The sequence below is a fragment of the Globicephala melas genome, chromosome 3 (genome assembly GCF_963455315.2).
Source record: "Globicephala melas chromosome 3, mGloMel1.2, whole genome shotgun sequence".
NCBI classification, from domain to species: domain Eukaryota; kingdom Metazoa; phylum Chordata; class Mammalia; order Artiodactyla; family Delphinidae; genus Globicephala; species Globicephala melas.
In genome coordinates, this window is record NC_083316.1 from 37,983,812 (window position 1) to 37,997,290 (window position 13,479).

Here is a 13,479-nt window from a genome sequence, read left to right on the forward strand (position 1 = left end):
CCCCTGCATCGGCAGGCGGACTCTCCACTGCGCCACCAGGGAAGCCCCGGTATCATATTCTTAACTTCAGTTTGAGTGGTCATTGCTTTTATATAGAACTACAATTAATCTTTGTATGTTTTACTTGGATCTTAAGACATTACTGAACTGTAAACTGTTAAATATCAGTTCTAGAAGTTTTTTGTATATTTCTTAGGATTTTTTATGTAGACCATCATGTCATCTGCAAATATGTACATATTTATATCTTCCTTTCCAATCTGTGTGTCTTTTATTTCTTTTTCTTACCTTATTGAGCTTCCTGGAACTTCCTGTAATATGTAGACTAGCAGTGGGGATAGGAGACACCACTGCATTGTTCCCAAACTTAAAAGGAAAGCTTTCCACTTTCACCATTAAGTATGATGTTAGTTATTGGATTGTGTAGATGTTCTTCATCAAGTTGAGGATGTTCCCCTCTGTTCCTCATTTTCTGAGTTTTTATCATGATTGGGTGTTGCATTTTGTCAAAGGCTTATTTTGCACCAATTGTTGATAATTGTGATTTATCTCCTTTACACTGATAATATGGTCGATTACAAGGATTGATTTTAAAATATTGAGCCAGTTTACATCCCTGGAATAAATTCCACTCGGTCATGGTATATAACTCTTTTTATATATTGCTAAGTTCCATTTGGTAATATATTTTTAAGGATTTTTGCTCTATATTCACAAGGGGTATTGGTCTATAGTTTTCTTTTGTACTATCTTTGGTTTTAGTGTAAGGGTAACACTGATTTCATAAAAATTATTGGGAAATGTTTGTTCCTCTTTTATTTTCTGAAACAAATTATGAAGAATTGGTGTTATTTTCTCTTTAAATGTTTGGTAGTATTCACCAGTGAAATCATTTGGGCCTGGAGATTTCCTTTTTGATATGTTTTAAATTATCAATTTAATTTCCCTAATAATTGTTGAGCAATTCTATTAACTTTTGTACATTGTGTGATTTGTTTGTGCGGTAATTGTGTAGTTTGTTCCATCTAAATTGTCAAAATTTATGTGGGCAGAGTTGTGCATGCTATATCTTTATTATCTTTTTAATGTCTGCAGGTTCTCTAATGATATTGCCTTGTTTCCTTCCTGATATTGGTAATTTCTGTCTTCTTTTTGCTTTGTCAGTCTTGCTGGAGGTTGTCAATTTTATTGACCTTTTCAAAGGACCAGATTTTTGTTTCATTGATTTTGTCTATTATTTGTACTTTCAATTTCATTGATTTATGTTCTTATATATATTATTCTTTTCCTTCTGCTTGCTTTGGATTTATTTTTTCTTTTTCTAGTTTCTTGGGGTGAGAGCTTAGATTGATTTGAGACTTTTCCTCTTTTCTAATGTAAGAATTTAATGTTATGAATGTCCCTGTCAGCATTGCAATAGCTGTATCCCATAAATTTGATGTTGTATTTTCATTTTCTTTCTGTTCAATGTATTTTTAAAATTTCCCTTGAGATTTCCTCTTTGACTCATAGGTTATTTACAAGTGTATTGTTTAACTTTCAAGTTTAGAGATTTCCTGTTTGCTTTGTTACTGATTTCTACTTTGATTCCATTTGGATGAAAAAATACTCTGACATTAGTTTTTTTTTTTTTTTTTTAATTTGTTGATGTTTGGGTTATGATCCAAGCTATGATCTATCTTGGTATGTGTTCCATAGGCACATGTTCTGCTGTTTTGTGTTAGTGTTCCATATATGTAAATTAGATACTATTTGTTGATGGTGTTGTAATAGGGAAGAACAAATCCGACTCCATATTGGATCTGTTCCTTTTACTTTAACCTTGTGCTTTGTTGCCTGTGGTTAGTCATGCTGGCTCTGCAGCTTTTGTAAAAGAACGTTGCCTAAAAAAAAAAAAAAAAAGAATGTTGCCTATAGCCTGAAATATATAGGAGCCCTATTCTCAGGGCTCTCACCTGTAAGAGTCCATTCATATAGAGATAAAACGTTGCAAAACAGAGTATAGCATGTGTTGGAGCTTTACAGGAACATCTTGACCTGACCTTCGTGGACAGCTGCAAGAACAAAGGGTTTCAACACCAAGAAGTTTGTAGCAACTAACCACTCTCCCCCCCTCCCCCCACCTTGCCTTTAAAAGTGCTTTGCTGCAGCCATTCAAGGAGTTCAGGGCTTTTTGGACACAAGCCACCTGTCTCCTTGTATGGCTCTGTAATAAACATTTCTCTGCTCCAAACTCTGACGTTTCATGTTTCAGTTTGTCCTCACTGTGTGGGGCACAAGAACTTGTATTTGGTAACAGTGTTGTTATTTTACCTGCTTGCCATTTTTTCTGTCTAGTTGTTCTATCAGTTGAGAGAAGGATGTTGCAGTCTCCAACTGTAATTGTGGGTTTGTCTATTTCTTCTTTCAGTTCTATTAGTTTTGCTTCACATATTTTGCAACTCTGCTGTTTGGTCTACATTTGCTTGGTGGGTTGATTCTTTTACCATTATGAATTGTCCTTTTCTGTTAATGGTAATTATCTTTGCTCTGACAACCACTTCATTGGATAGTAATAGTCTCCACTCCTATTTCCTTTTGATTAAAGTTTACATGGCATATATTTCCATCCTTTTACTTTACTGTTTTATCATTGTTTTCTTTTTCTTGCATTCCTGTGGGTTACTAGAACATTTTTTTACATTCCATTTTGATTTATCTATAATAGCTTTGTATATCTTTGTTAGTGGTTTCTCTAGGTATCATAATGCATAACTTATTACAATTTACTGATGTAGACATTTTACCAGTTTGAGTGTAGAAACTTTATCTTCTTTTATGTCCCTTTACACTCCCATTTATTATGTACACATATTAAATATTTCCTTTACATTTACATTATACTGACAACCAGATCAATGTTGTAATTTTTGCTTTAACAGTAAAAAATAATAGAGAAAATCAAGAGAAGAAAGTCTATTGTATTCACTGATATTTTTATTCTTTTCCATTGTTATTTCTCTCTTCATGATGTTCCAAAATTTCTTCTTTTATAATTGCTTTCTCTTCAGATAACTTTTTTTTTTTAATAAAATACTGAACTTTATTGAGAAGTTTCAAGCATCAAGAACTGAGGAAGTATTTTTTAGTTCAGTTTATCAAAATACTTCAGTTTTCCAGCTGGATCTGGGATTACTGTTTCACCACCAGGTTTCCAACCACCAGGGCAGACTTCTCCATGTTTATTAGTGTACAGGAATGCTTGAACCAAACACAGTGTCTCATCCACAAATCTACTCCCAGGAAGGTCATTCAGAGTAATCTGTTTTAGGATTCCTTTGTCATCAGTAATGAAGAGACCTCTAAGAGTGTGGCCCGAGTCTTCCAGATATACGCTCTAGTCCTTTGAGATCTGATGGTTCAAATCTGAAAGAAGTGGAATCCTTATTGGCCCAAGTCCTCCTTGTCTTCGAGGGGTATTAATCCAGGCCAAATGGGTAAACTGTGAATCGACAGAGCATGCTACCACTTCAGTGTTTATGGATCTGAATTCCTCAGTTCTATTACCAAAGAATAACTGATTTCAGTTGGACACACAAAGTGAAATCAAGTGGGTAGAAGAAAAAAAAACAGGTATTTCCCACAATAGTCAGTTAACTTCCAGCTGCTTAAATTCTCCATTTATCACAGCTGTTCCTTCCTAATAAGGTGCTGGCTTGGAAATCTTGGCTTTGCTGAGGTGCAGGGAGTGTGTACCCACCAGGTACACTTGTCTACACGCATAGAAGTGGCACTCCTCTTCATGGGTTGGGGGCCTCTCCTCCACCTCCAAGACCCACAGAGCTTTGGCCGGCAGCAGGAACAGCAGCAGCAGCAGCAGCAGTAGCCTACGGCTCCAGCCAGGGGCCGAAGTGGTTGCCGGTAGCCGCTGCAGCGCCTCCATGACCACGCGAGGGCAGTTGCACGTCCCTTGGCTCGAGCGCCACTTCGCCCGCCACCAGGCAGCTGCAACCGTGCACCCAATGCCCATGTGAGCCGAAGCACGGCGTTGCAAGACCTGCCCCGCCTCCTCATTCCCCCATCCCCCGGGCTCCCCACCCGGCCACATAGGTGTGAGCCCCACCTGCTCACCCCCTGCAGAGAACTTTCTTTAGCCATTCTTTTAGGGTAGGTCTGATGGTGACAAAGTTTTTTAGCTGTCCCTCATTGAGAATGTCTTGATTTCTACTTCATTATTGAAGGATCATTTCACCAGATATAGAACTTTGGATTTACAGTACTTTGAGCATTTGAAAAATGCTGTGACTCTTCTTTCTGTCCTTCATGGTTTTTGATAAGAAACCCACTGTCATTCAGTTTGTTTTTGTCCCAGCAGATAAGGTGTTTCTGTATTGCTGCTTTCAAGATTATTTATTTTTAGTTTTCACAACATGGATTACAGTGTGTCTTGGCATAGATTTCTTTGGGTTTATGGTGTGTTATTTGCACAGCTTCTTGAATCTGTAGGTTTATGTCACTTGCCAAATTTGGGGAAAGTTTCAGCCATTATTTATTTCTCGGAGTACATCTTCAGTGCTGCCATTTCCCTTCTCCTTCTGGGACTCCAGTAACACAAATGTTTATCTTTTGTTGTTATCCTACAGGTCCCTAAGGCTCTGTCATATTTTTTAGTCTAGATGACCTATGTTGTAGATTGGGCAATTTCTATTGTTGTCTTAAGTATGACTGATTTATCCTTCTATCATCTCCATCCTGCTGTTGAGCTTATCTACTGAGTTTAAAAAAAAAATCAGTTATTGTATTTTTCAGTTCTAAAATTTCTATTTGGGTCTTCCTTATACCTTCTATTTATTTTCTGATACTTTTTATTTATTTGCTTTTTTTTCATTTGTTCATAAATGCTCACTGAAGCATTTTGATGATGGCTATTTTAAAATCATCATCAGATAATTCTCTTTTCATCATGGTATTGGCATCTGTTGATTGTTTTTTCTTATTCAGCGAGACGTTTTCATGATTTATGGTAAAACGAGTGAGGTTTTTATTGAAACCTGGATACTTTAGGTATTGTGAGACACTTTGGTGGGAAAAGGGGTACTTCACCTGGTTACTGTCAGGTAGAGTTGGAAATCCAAGTTCTTTTGCCTCCATTGACATCCAGGGAAGGAGGGGTACCTTGTCCCTCTAGGATGGAAGTGGGAATTCAGCCTTCCACTAGGAGTGGGAGAGGTGCCTAATTACCACCAGGTGGGTTAAAAGTCTAAGCTCCCCACTCAACTTTTGCTGCTGGTTGTGCATGGGGGAGCCACAGTGGTGGTGTTTGGCTGGAGAAGAATAGTTATTATCTAAATGTCTTTCTGCCTCGCTAGATTTTTCCTTTCCTGGTTCTTTGGCTAAAGAGAGGAGAGCTTTCTGTACCTGAACCCATTGGTTTTTCCAGGCTGTTGGCTTCTCTAGCACCTAGAATCAGGAATCTCATTGGTGTGTCATAACTTGTTTCCCAAAGTTCCTAGTTGATCTGCATTCTTGTCCTCACTTTTCAGAATATTTTACTGTAAATATTAAATATTTACTTATTTAATAAGGCACAGATTGTTAGCTATACTTGGATGGAGGAACAGAGGAAAATATGTCAACTACGTCTTTCCAGACATGGATCTCCCCAATCATTTCTTCTTTTTTTTAATCTAGTCACTGCCCAAATACAATTACTCACTCCTTTTAAATTGGCCTCATATGCTTTACAACACAAACACTTCTTTATTAGCCGTTCATCATTTTAATATATATATTTAATTATTTCAATTAAAGTAAGAGTCAAGTGTAATACATAGTGAAATATGCTATTATTCTCCCTAATGTGTTTTTCTTTTTACCTTGACTGACTGGCAGGACCATTAAAATGCTCTGTTTGGAATATTGATTCTCTTTTGTAGCAGTAGACATTTTCATAGAATACAGATTTTGAAATATTTTGTAACTGTTTTTGCTAAACTAATTGAAAATGACATTGCAATGTTGGGAAAAAAAATCACCCAGGACAACAAGCAAATATGTTCTATACATTAATTTCATTTTAAATGTCCATTTTTGTCAAGGCCACAGTTGTCTTAAATTTTCTAAACATATCTTGATATGTTTTGAAAATTCCTTTCTAATTTTCTATTTGATGTGTCAAAATACAGAATCCCAGCTGTAGGCAGTTTTTTTTGTTGGACTTGAGAAGCACAAATTGTTTTACAAAACTTGAATTTCCTGGGTGTATAATCAAAAATCAAAAAGTCAGTGTTTTCTATTATCTAGTGCCTTTAAATTCACATTTAAGTGATTATTAAAAATTTAAAATAAGTTTTATGATACTTAAATTTTTAATTCAGAGTACATTTTATTGAATTTAAATACATATTAGGCATATCCTTTGAGTTAATGCAACAAAAACATTTTTAAACATTCTAATACAAACATTTTCTGTGCTGTTTACATAAATACAGAAAGACATTAATGAGAATTTAGACACACATGCTAAAAAAAACATTACAACTACTAGGAAATATGTCATAATAAACCCATGGTCCTTGATTTAAAAAAAAAAAAGTAAAGTTTATGGTCAAATTTCTATCTTAAGAGACACAAAAGCAGTTCATGTCATCATATTTTGTGGTATTTTTAAACCATTACATAGCATTATAGTTAATTATATATGTAATAAGTCTAATATTTTCATTTGTTTATCAAATAAACTTTAGAAAAATAAGAATTTGTGCTAATTATTTTCTGAGGTAAATTACAAATTAAATAGCAAAATCAATTTTTATAAGCAAAAGTTCTTAATAGATAACACACCAAAATAATATATAGACTTTAACCAATATCCTAAACAAGTTTCACTAGCATTCTCCCATTTGGGACATGAGAAATAATGAAATATAAATGTTACAGGTTAATCATGTGATTAAAAGTAATTTTGACAATGTTAGTCATGAGTGATGTTCACTGATTTCATAAGTAAATTTCATTATAAGGGCATAATCAGGCATTCCTGATTTATTGAAAATTATATAGATATTATCATTATGACACATTAATCATGAAGGTAAGCAAGTCCAAAGAATTGTCTAGTTCGTTTCACAGGCCATCAAAAACAGGACTTTCTTTCCCAGCTTCTCTTACAACTTGTGAATCACATTTTCAAATGCTGATACAGTTTAATCATACTACTTTTGAAAAGTAATAAATCTTTAAGCTTACTAAATTGTCTCATTATAGGCACATCTCTATAGTGAAACTCACCTGGCATTTGCTAAAGATAGGTCATTCCTTGGAGGTAAATTTCAAAGCGTTTATTACTCAAAATTGCAGACATTACTGCTTTGCCTAGGCTAGATCATCCATAAAGTACTTAGCTCCTACCTACAGGCTAAAAATGTGACTTACAGTCTGTTTTCTGTTTGTCCTGGTAAAATTACAAATAGCACTTTATTTCATTCTCAGTGTTTGGATGATAAATTTTATGGTCACACTAGTTATTGAGAAAACAGTGAAGACTCTCAAACAGAAGTATATTGATTCCCCAGCACCACTGCAGGAACACAAGTATGCCACAGAATAGGTTCTGTAAGCCTTAAGAATAAAATTATGGAACTTATTATTTAACTGACCATCAAAAGGAGTGAAATTTTTTTTAAAGAAAGACAGTTAATAGATAATAGCCTCATTTTTCTAAGAAGCACCTAAGTAGCAGGCCAAAGCTGTTCAACGTAGTTAAACCTAGACTCTTGAGGAGGACTCCTTGGATTTCAATCCCAGATCCAAATACCTAATCTCTCAAGCTTCAGTTTCCTCATCTATAAAAAAGTAGTTAATAGTTTCTGTAGCATAAGATGATGTGGAAATTAAATGAGATAACACATTTCAAAGTATTTAGCACAGTACTTGTCACATGCTAAGCACTCAACAAATGTGTTTATTACTATTTAATAATATGATATACCCTCAATAAAGAACTCAGCTGATAAACTGAGCATGTAACTGACCTTTCAGGTATACTGCAAATACATTCCTAAATATCACGTGAAAAAAATGCACATAGATAGTTCCAGTTTTCTTTTTATCTATGCTAGAGAAGATAAATTCGCAATTAATCAAAATCAAAGTAGATAGTACATAAACATGTATAATTTAAGATTCCAAAATAATTGAGTCATTCATCTATTTTTCAGTCAGTCGATAAATATAAATTCAGAGAAAGCTATAATAGGTCAGTGTGCCTTTTAATTAATACTGGAACACACACTTGAACTTGCTGCCACCTAAACATGCTAACGGGAAGCAAGTCCCTAATTCATTGCATAACTTGTTCAGTTAGAGAAGATTCATTTTCTATAAAGAAGTAGATATTCAGTAAATAATTTGCACAAATCTATTTAAATGCCTCAAAGATGAAAACCCAGGGAATAAGTGAGCAGAACTGACATTCTTTTTCTTTTGATGAATTTAATTAACGACAAACTTTCAGTGACCAAAACTAACCAACGAAAGCTTTCTAAAAAATATATTTAATACAAATTTTGAATTGGATTCTGAGATATTCTGAGGTACTCTTGAGGTACTCTGAGATATTCTTGAGGTATTGGCAGGGAGGAGGAAAGAGAAAATTAGTGGAGTGGACACTAATATCTACAGTACCATGCAAAGAACTACAATTACTAAAATTCTTTATATAAAGTCAATACACTGTATTATTAAAATAAAGGATTGGGCTTCCCTGGTGGCGCAGTGGTTGGGAGTCCGTCTGCCGATACAGGGGACACAAGTTCGTGCCCCGGTCCGGGAGGATCCTACATGACATGGAGCGGCTGGGCCCATGAGCCATGGCTGCTGGGCCTGCATGTCCAGAGCCTGTGCTCCGCGGCGGGGGAGGCCACAGCAGTGAGAGACCCGCGTACGGCAAAAAAAAAATAATAATAAATAAATAAATAAAAATAAAATAAAGGATAAAAATAAGGTTAACATTTGCACTGCCTATGAAAAATAAAGGACAATAGGAACTTTTTTTTTTAAGTTTTTTTGATGTGGACCATTTTTTAAGTCTTTATTGAATTTGTTACAATATTGCTTCTGTTTTATGTTTTGGTTTTTTGGCCGGGAGGCATATGGATCTTAGCTTCCTGACCAGGGATCAAACCCGCACCCCCTCCATTGGAAGGCGAAGTCTTAACCTCTGGACTGCCAGGGAAGTCCCAATAGGAATTTAGATAAGTTGAAAGCAACATACCCTGTATAATAGTTTAGGAATCAGAACTCCCTTTGCTCATTTGATTATTACACATTATTAAAATCTGACAGGACTTTTTATTCTATTATTACTGTTTTTCAAAGAAGTAGAAGCAAACAATGAAGTTTTAAAGGCTTGTTTATCTCTGTTAAAGTATGTTGTTTCAATTCTGAAGTCATAATTTAGATTTTTCTTCTAAAAATAAGTATAACTTTATGAAATTTGATGTTTACCTGTACATTTATCCATGCACCACACACTTCATGGCATCTCCAATGTACCCTCTCTGTGGTAGGTATGGGATACAGAAATAAAAGCAGAATCCAGGAAGGAGACATATAAGTGCATATTTATAATACAGGGTAATAAGCACAAAGAAACATGGAGTTATTTGAGCCCATAAGATGGCACATACTCAGCTGGGTATGAGGGATCTGCCAGGAAGTAACATCAGATTAAAGTCTTGAAAGCTGAACTTGAGTTCATCAAAAGGGAGGAGCACAGGGGGCAGCATTCTGGACAGACTCTCTATGTCAAGGCTAAATCAAGACAGTGGGAAAGGATTCACAATTTGGAAAACTGCAATACTAAGATATGGGAAAGGTGAGCCTGTAGAGCTTTGTCATGGAAGCTGCCACATTAAGCTACATAGTGAGATTTGTGTTTCAGAAATATGGCCCAGCAGCAATGCAAAACATGATTAACCGAAGATGAGACTGAGGTAGGAAAATCAAGACCTTAGCTGTTGCAGCTGGCGAGCATGGGGTAGGGGAAGCAGTGAGTGGATTAATGAGCTATTAAAAAGGCCAAAGGAATAGAGACTCATTACTAATAAACATTAGTTAATAGAGAAGAAAATAGCACAGTGAGCTCTAGGTTTTGGCCTGGGTAACTAGATGCTGAGAAAAAAGGGAAAGACTGCAAAGAGAAGATTTACATTAGAGCATAAACTGAATATGAAAAATCTGGGAATTTTAAGACATCATTAAATCTACTTATTATGCTGCAAAACTCTGTTGGCTAGAAAGACTGATAGAATTTCCCAAGGTGTCTAATATATAAACGTGGAGTAGTTTTCCTACTTCAGCTTTTCTGCTTGCTTAGTATTTTCAGTTGGTCATTTCAATTTACAATTGGTCATTTTTAGTTAATCCATTCATCTCCGTGAGGTTAGTTAATGGAAGCATTCCATTTTTAACCTAACAGTGGTGGAATAATTTTCTGGAAGTTCTCCAGAGAGACTCTGAAAAGCCAAAATTCAACTTTAATTTTCTGAGTACCTTTTCTGCTTAAAGTTACTGAAGAGAATTGTCTTTGCTAGGAAAAATAGCAAGCATTAACACTTAAAAATTCAATTTACTACATAAATATTTCAGATTATTTTACATTGGGGTAGCAATTTTTCTTGCTTGAGAACCATTTTGTGGTGGCACAAGAGAAGAATGTGTACTGCATATGAGCTACAAATTGGGGATTTGTATATGTCCAGTCACAAATACATTGTTTTGAATTGGACTTAGTCAAATAGCAGGTCTGAATAATTTTTCACTGAATTCAAATTGTTTAGATTAATAAGTGAACTGCTTGGTTGTCTGCCATCATATAGATACCACCCAAGATCATTTTATCAAATTAATAATTAATTAAACCAAAACAAATGCCTGGCTTATTGCTCTAAAACAAGAATAAGATGAAACTTGCCATTAATTAAATGATGTAGTCTATTCAACAAAACTTGTGTCAACAGTTAACATCTTTACACAAAGCACTGCTGCAACAAAATGAGTAGCTTCCAAGTGACACTTTATGTGTATTATTTATACTAGTAATATTTTCATCATTAGTTAAGATGCCATATAAAGTATAATTTTTCACTACCTGAATTTTATGATAATTTTCTCAACCAGAACATCATATAAATGTCTAAAAAGTATTTTTTTCAAATAATTGAACACCTCTTTTTCAAGCTTTAATCCCCTAGTCACCAAGATCATGGGTTCTTTGCCCCCATCCCAAATCCTTCCCTCTTTGCCTGTGATTGTTCGGAACCCTGCTGCACTGTGAGCAGGGGGACATCAGAACCAAGGGCCCCCCAGCAGGTTTCACATCGCTGTCTTTAACCTAACCTAGTATCCTGCCATATGATGTTAATGTTACATTTAAAACCATTAACAACTTTTCATGTCTATTCAGATTTCATTGGACTTATAGTGATTTTTATAAAATAGTTCAGTTATATATGCAATAGAAACAAAGTATTCTATTTTAAAGAAAAGTCTAAGTTACTGGCAGCAACATAGAACTGCTTTAGTACTTCTTGATTTCAGACAAAGGATTAGTATTATAAACCAGTAATAATTCATTTTTAGATATTTAGCCAGCCATGGATACCAGGAAATCATGAAGCACGGAAGCATGTCAGTAGCAGTGCTACACCCCGTCTATGTGAACCTGTACCCTACAACATCAACACCAGCTGTCATTTAAGAAATCCAAAACCCATAGCTTTAAAAAAATGTTCTCCAGGGGGCTTCCCTGGTGGCGCAGTGGTTGAGGGTCCGCCTGCCGATGCAGGGGACGCAGGTTCGTGCCCCGGTCCAGGAGGATCCCACATGCCGTGGAGCGGCTGGGCCCGTGAGCCACGGCCGCTGAGCCTGTGCGTCCGGAGCCTGTGCTCCGCAACGGGAGAGGCCACGGCGGTGAGAGGCCCACGTACCACAAAGAAAAAAAATAAAAAAACGTTCTCCATAAAGACTAAATATCACTTTAGCCTGGTGTGGGAAAACAGTGGCGATGAGTGGAATGAGATTAGGAAATCTGCTTTCGTGGTGATGGAGATTTGGGGCAAGTGTATGGTTTTATTTCCTTGCCTTAAACCAATATTTTTGTAAGAAAAGTATGTTTTTCTTATGGACATTGTACAGTAACCATCATTAACAAAGGTAGAAAGTGCTAATTTCCCCTTGAGGACACTTTTTTTCAATATGACTGAAGGATGAACTTTACATGAAAATTATTACAAATACTTCTACATCTAGTAAACATGATTGGGGAAAAAAGCTTTTTAAGACAAATGGCAAAGGGTTTGTCTTTAATGAATTCTTTGGTTATAAACAGGTCTTGAGTGACATTCGCTCTGTGTATTATTTGGTTTTGCTGGTGTCTGTTCTGTGTGTCACTTGAGGACTAGAATGAAATTAATTGTCCTGGGTTACAGCTCATAGAACATACTTAATACAATTTACCTTGCTTTAATGTAAAATAATAATAGAATGAAAATATATCTTTAGATCCGAAATAGCATATATTATTTACAAAGCTACTGCTGAGCATCTTGCACAAACTTTTCATCCTTTTAAAAATAAAAATTCATGTGTTCTTAACAGGAAGCAGAAACAAAGCTGAAATCCAAACTCTTTGACATCTTCCTGTGACTCTTGACATGATGTTTCTCATTCACTGGCCCACAGATTCCTGAGTTACATAAAGCATAATGAAACATAATTAGCATAACCTGGTTATTCTATAATAACTTATTATCACTTTAGCAAAGCAAAAATGTCTGGAAGAGGTGATCCAAACTACTGCCAAAACCAACAGTTCCTATTCTAAATACTCAAGGAAAAAAATGTTTATGAACTATGAAAATTTTGATTCTAATCAGTGAAGAAAATAAGCTAATATTGATTCATTCATAGCACCAAGTATATGGGAATATGTGACAATAAAATAGGAGAATCCAGAAAAACTGAGAGAGAAAAAAAATAAGACTACATAAAAAATTGTAAAAGAAACTAGCCTGTGGTGACAAAAGAAACAATATATATCTGCAGTGTAATAGATTCACTTTTAGATTGGTTGTTACATGTTCTCTGGTGGAAAAAAGATGCTTATTTTTGTGTAACTATATATATTCTCCTACAATATTGTTTAAAAAAGCATATCCAAGCACATAGTGAATGACTAGGTCTTTTTAAAACTAAAAAATGTAGATGGATTAATGGCCTATGCATATTGAATTTTATTTGGAATACCATTTTGAAGCAACTTACATTTTTTCTGTGCCTGGGGGCATTATTTTCTATACCATTGCTATCATCTGATTTCCTGTAGAGAAAACAAGAAAGAAAATTACTAGATGTTTACACTGCATAAAACTAAGGTCAGTACACCACCTATATCATGGCCATCAGGTTAAAATTTAAAAGGTCAATACAGACAGAATT

General features: G+C 35.3%; 1 protein-coding gene and 1 pseudogene across 1 annotated transcript in view; both read right to left on the reverse strand.

Moving 5' to 3' along the window:
- Positions 1-3,124: 3,124 nt before the first annotated feature.
- Positions 3,125-3,922, reverse strand: LOC115866428 (peroxiredoxin-4 pseudogene; annotated as a pseudogene).
- Positions 3,923-6,359: 2,437 nt separating this feature from the next.
- EMB (embigin) overlaps positions 6,360-13,479 on the reverse strand; it is a 46,685-nt gene continuing 39,565 nt past the window's right edge. Inside the window, exons 8-9 of the mRNA XM_030881973.3 lie at positions 13,306-13,360; positions 6,360-12,727 (exon numbers count right to left, since the gene is read on the reverse strand). Coding sequence (XP_030737833.2) covers positions 12,710-12,727; positions 13,306-13,360 — 73 coding nt within the window. The 3' untranslated portion in view covers positions 6,360-12,709. The remainder of the gene's footprint in view (positions 12,728-13,305; positions 13,361-13,479) is intronic.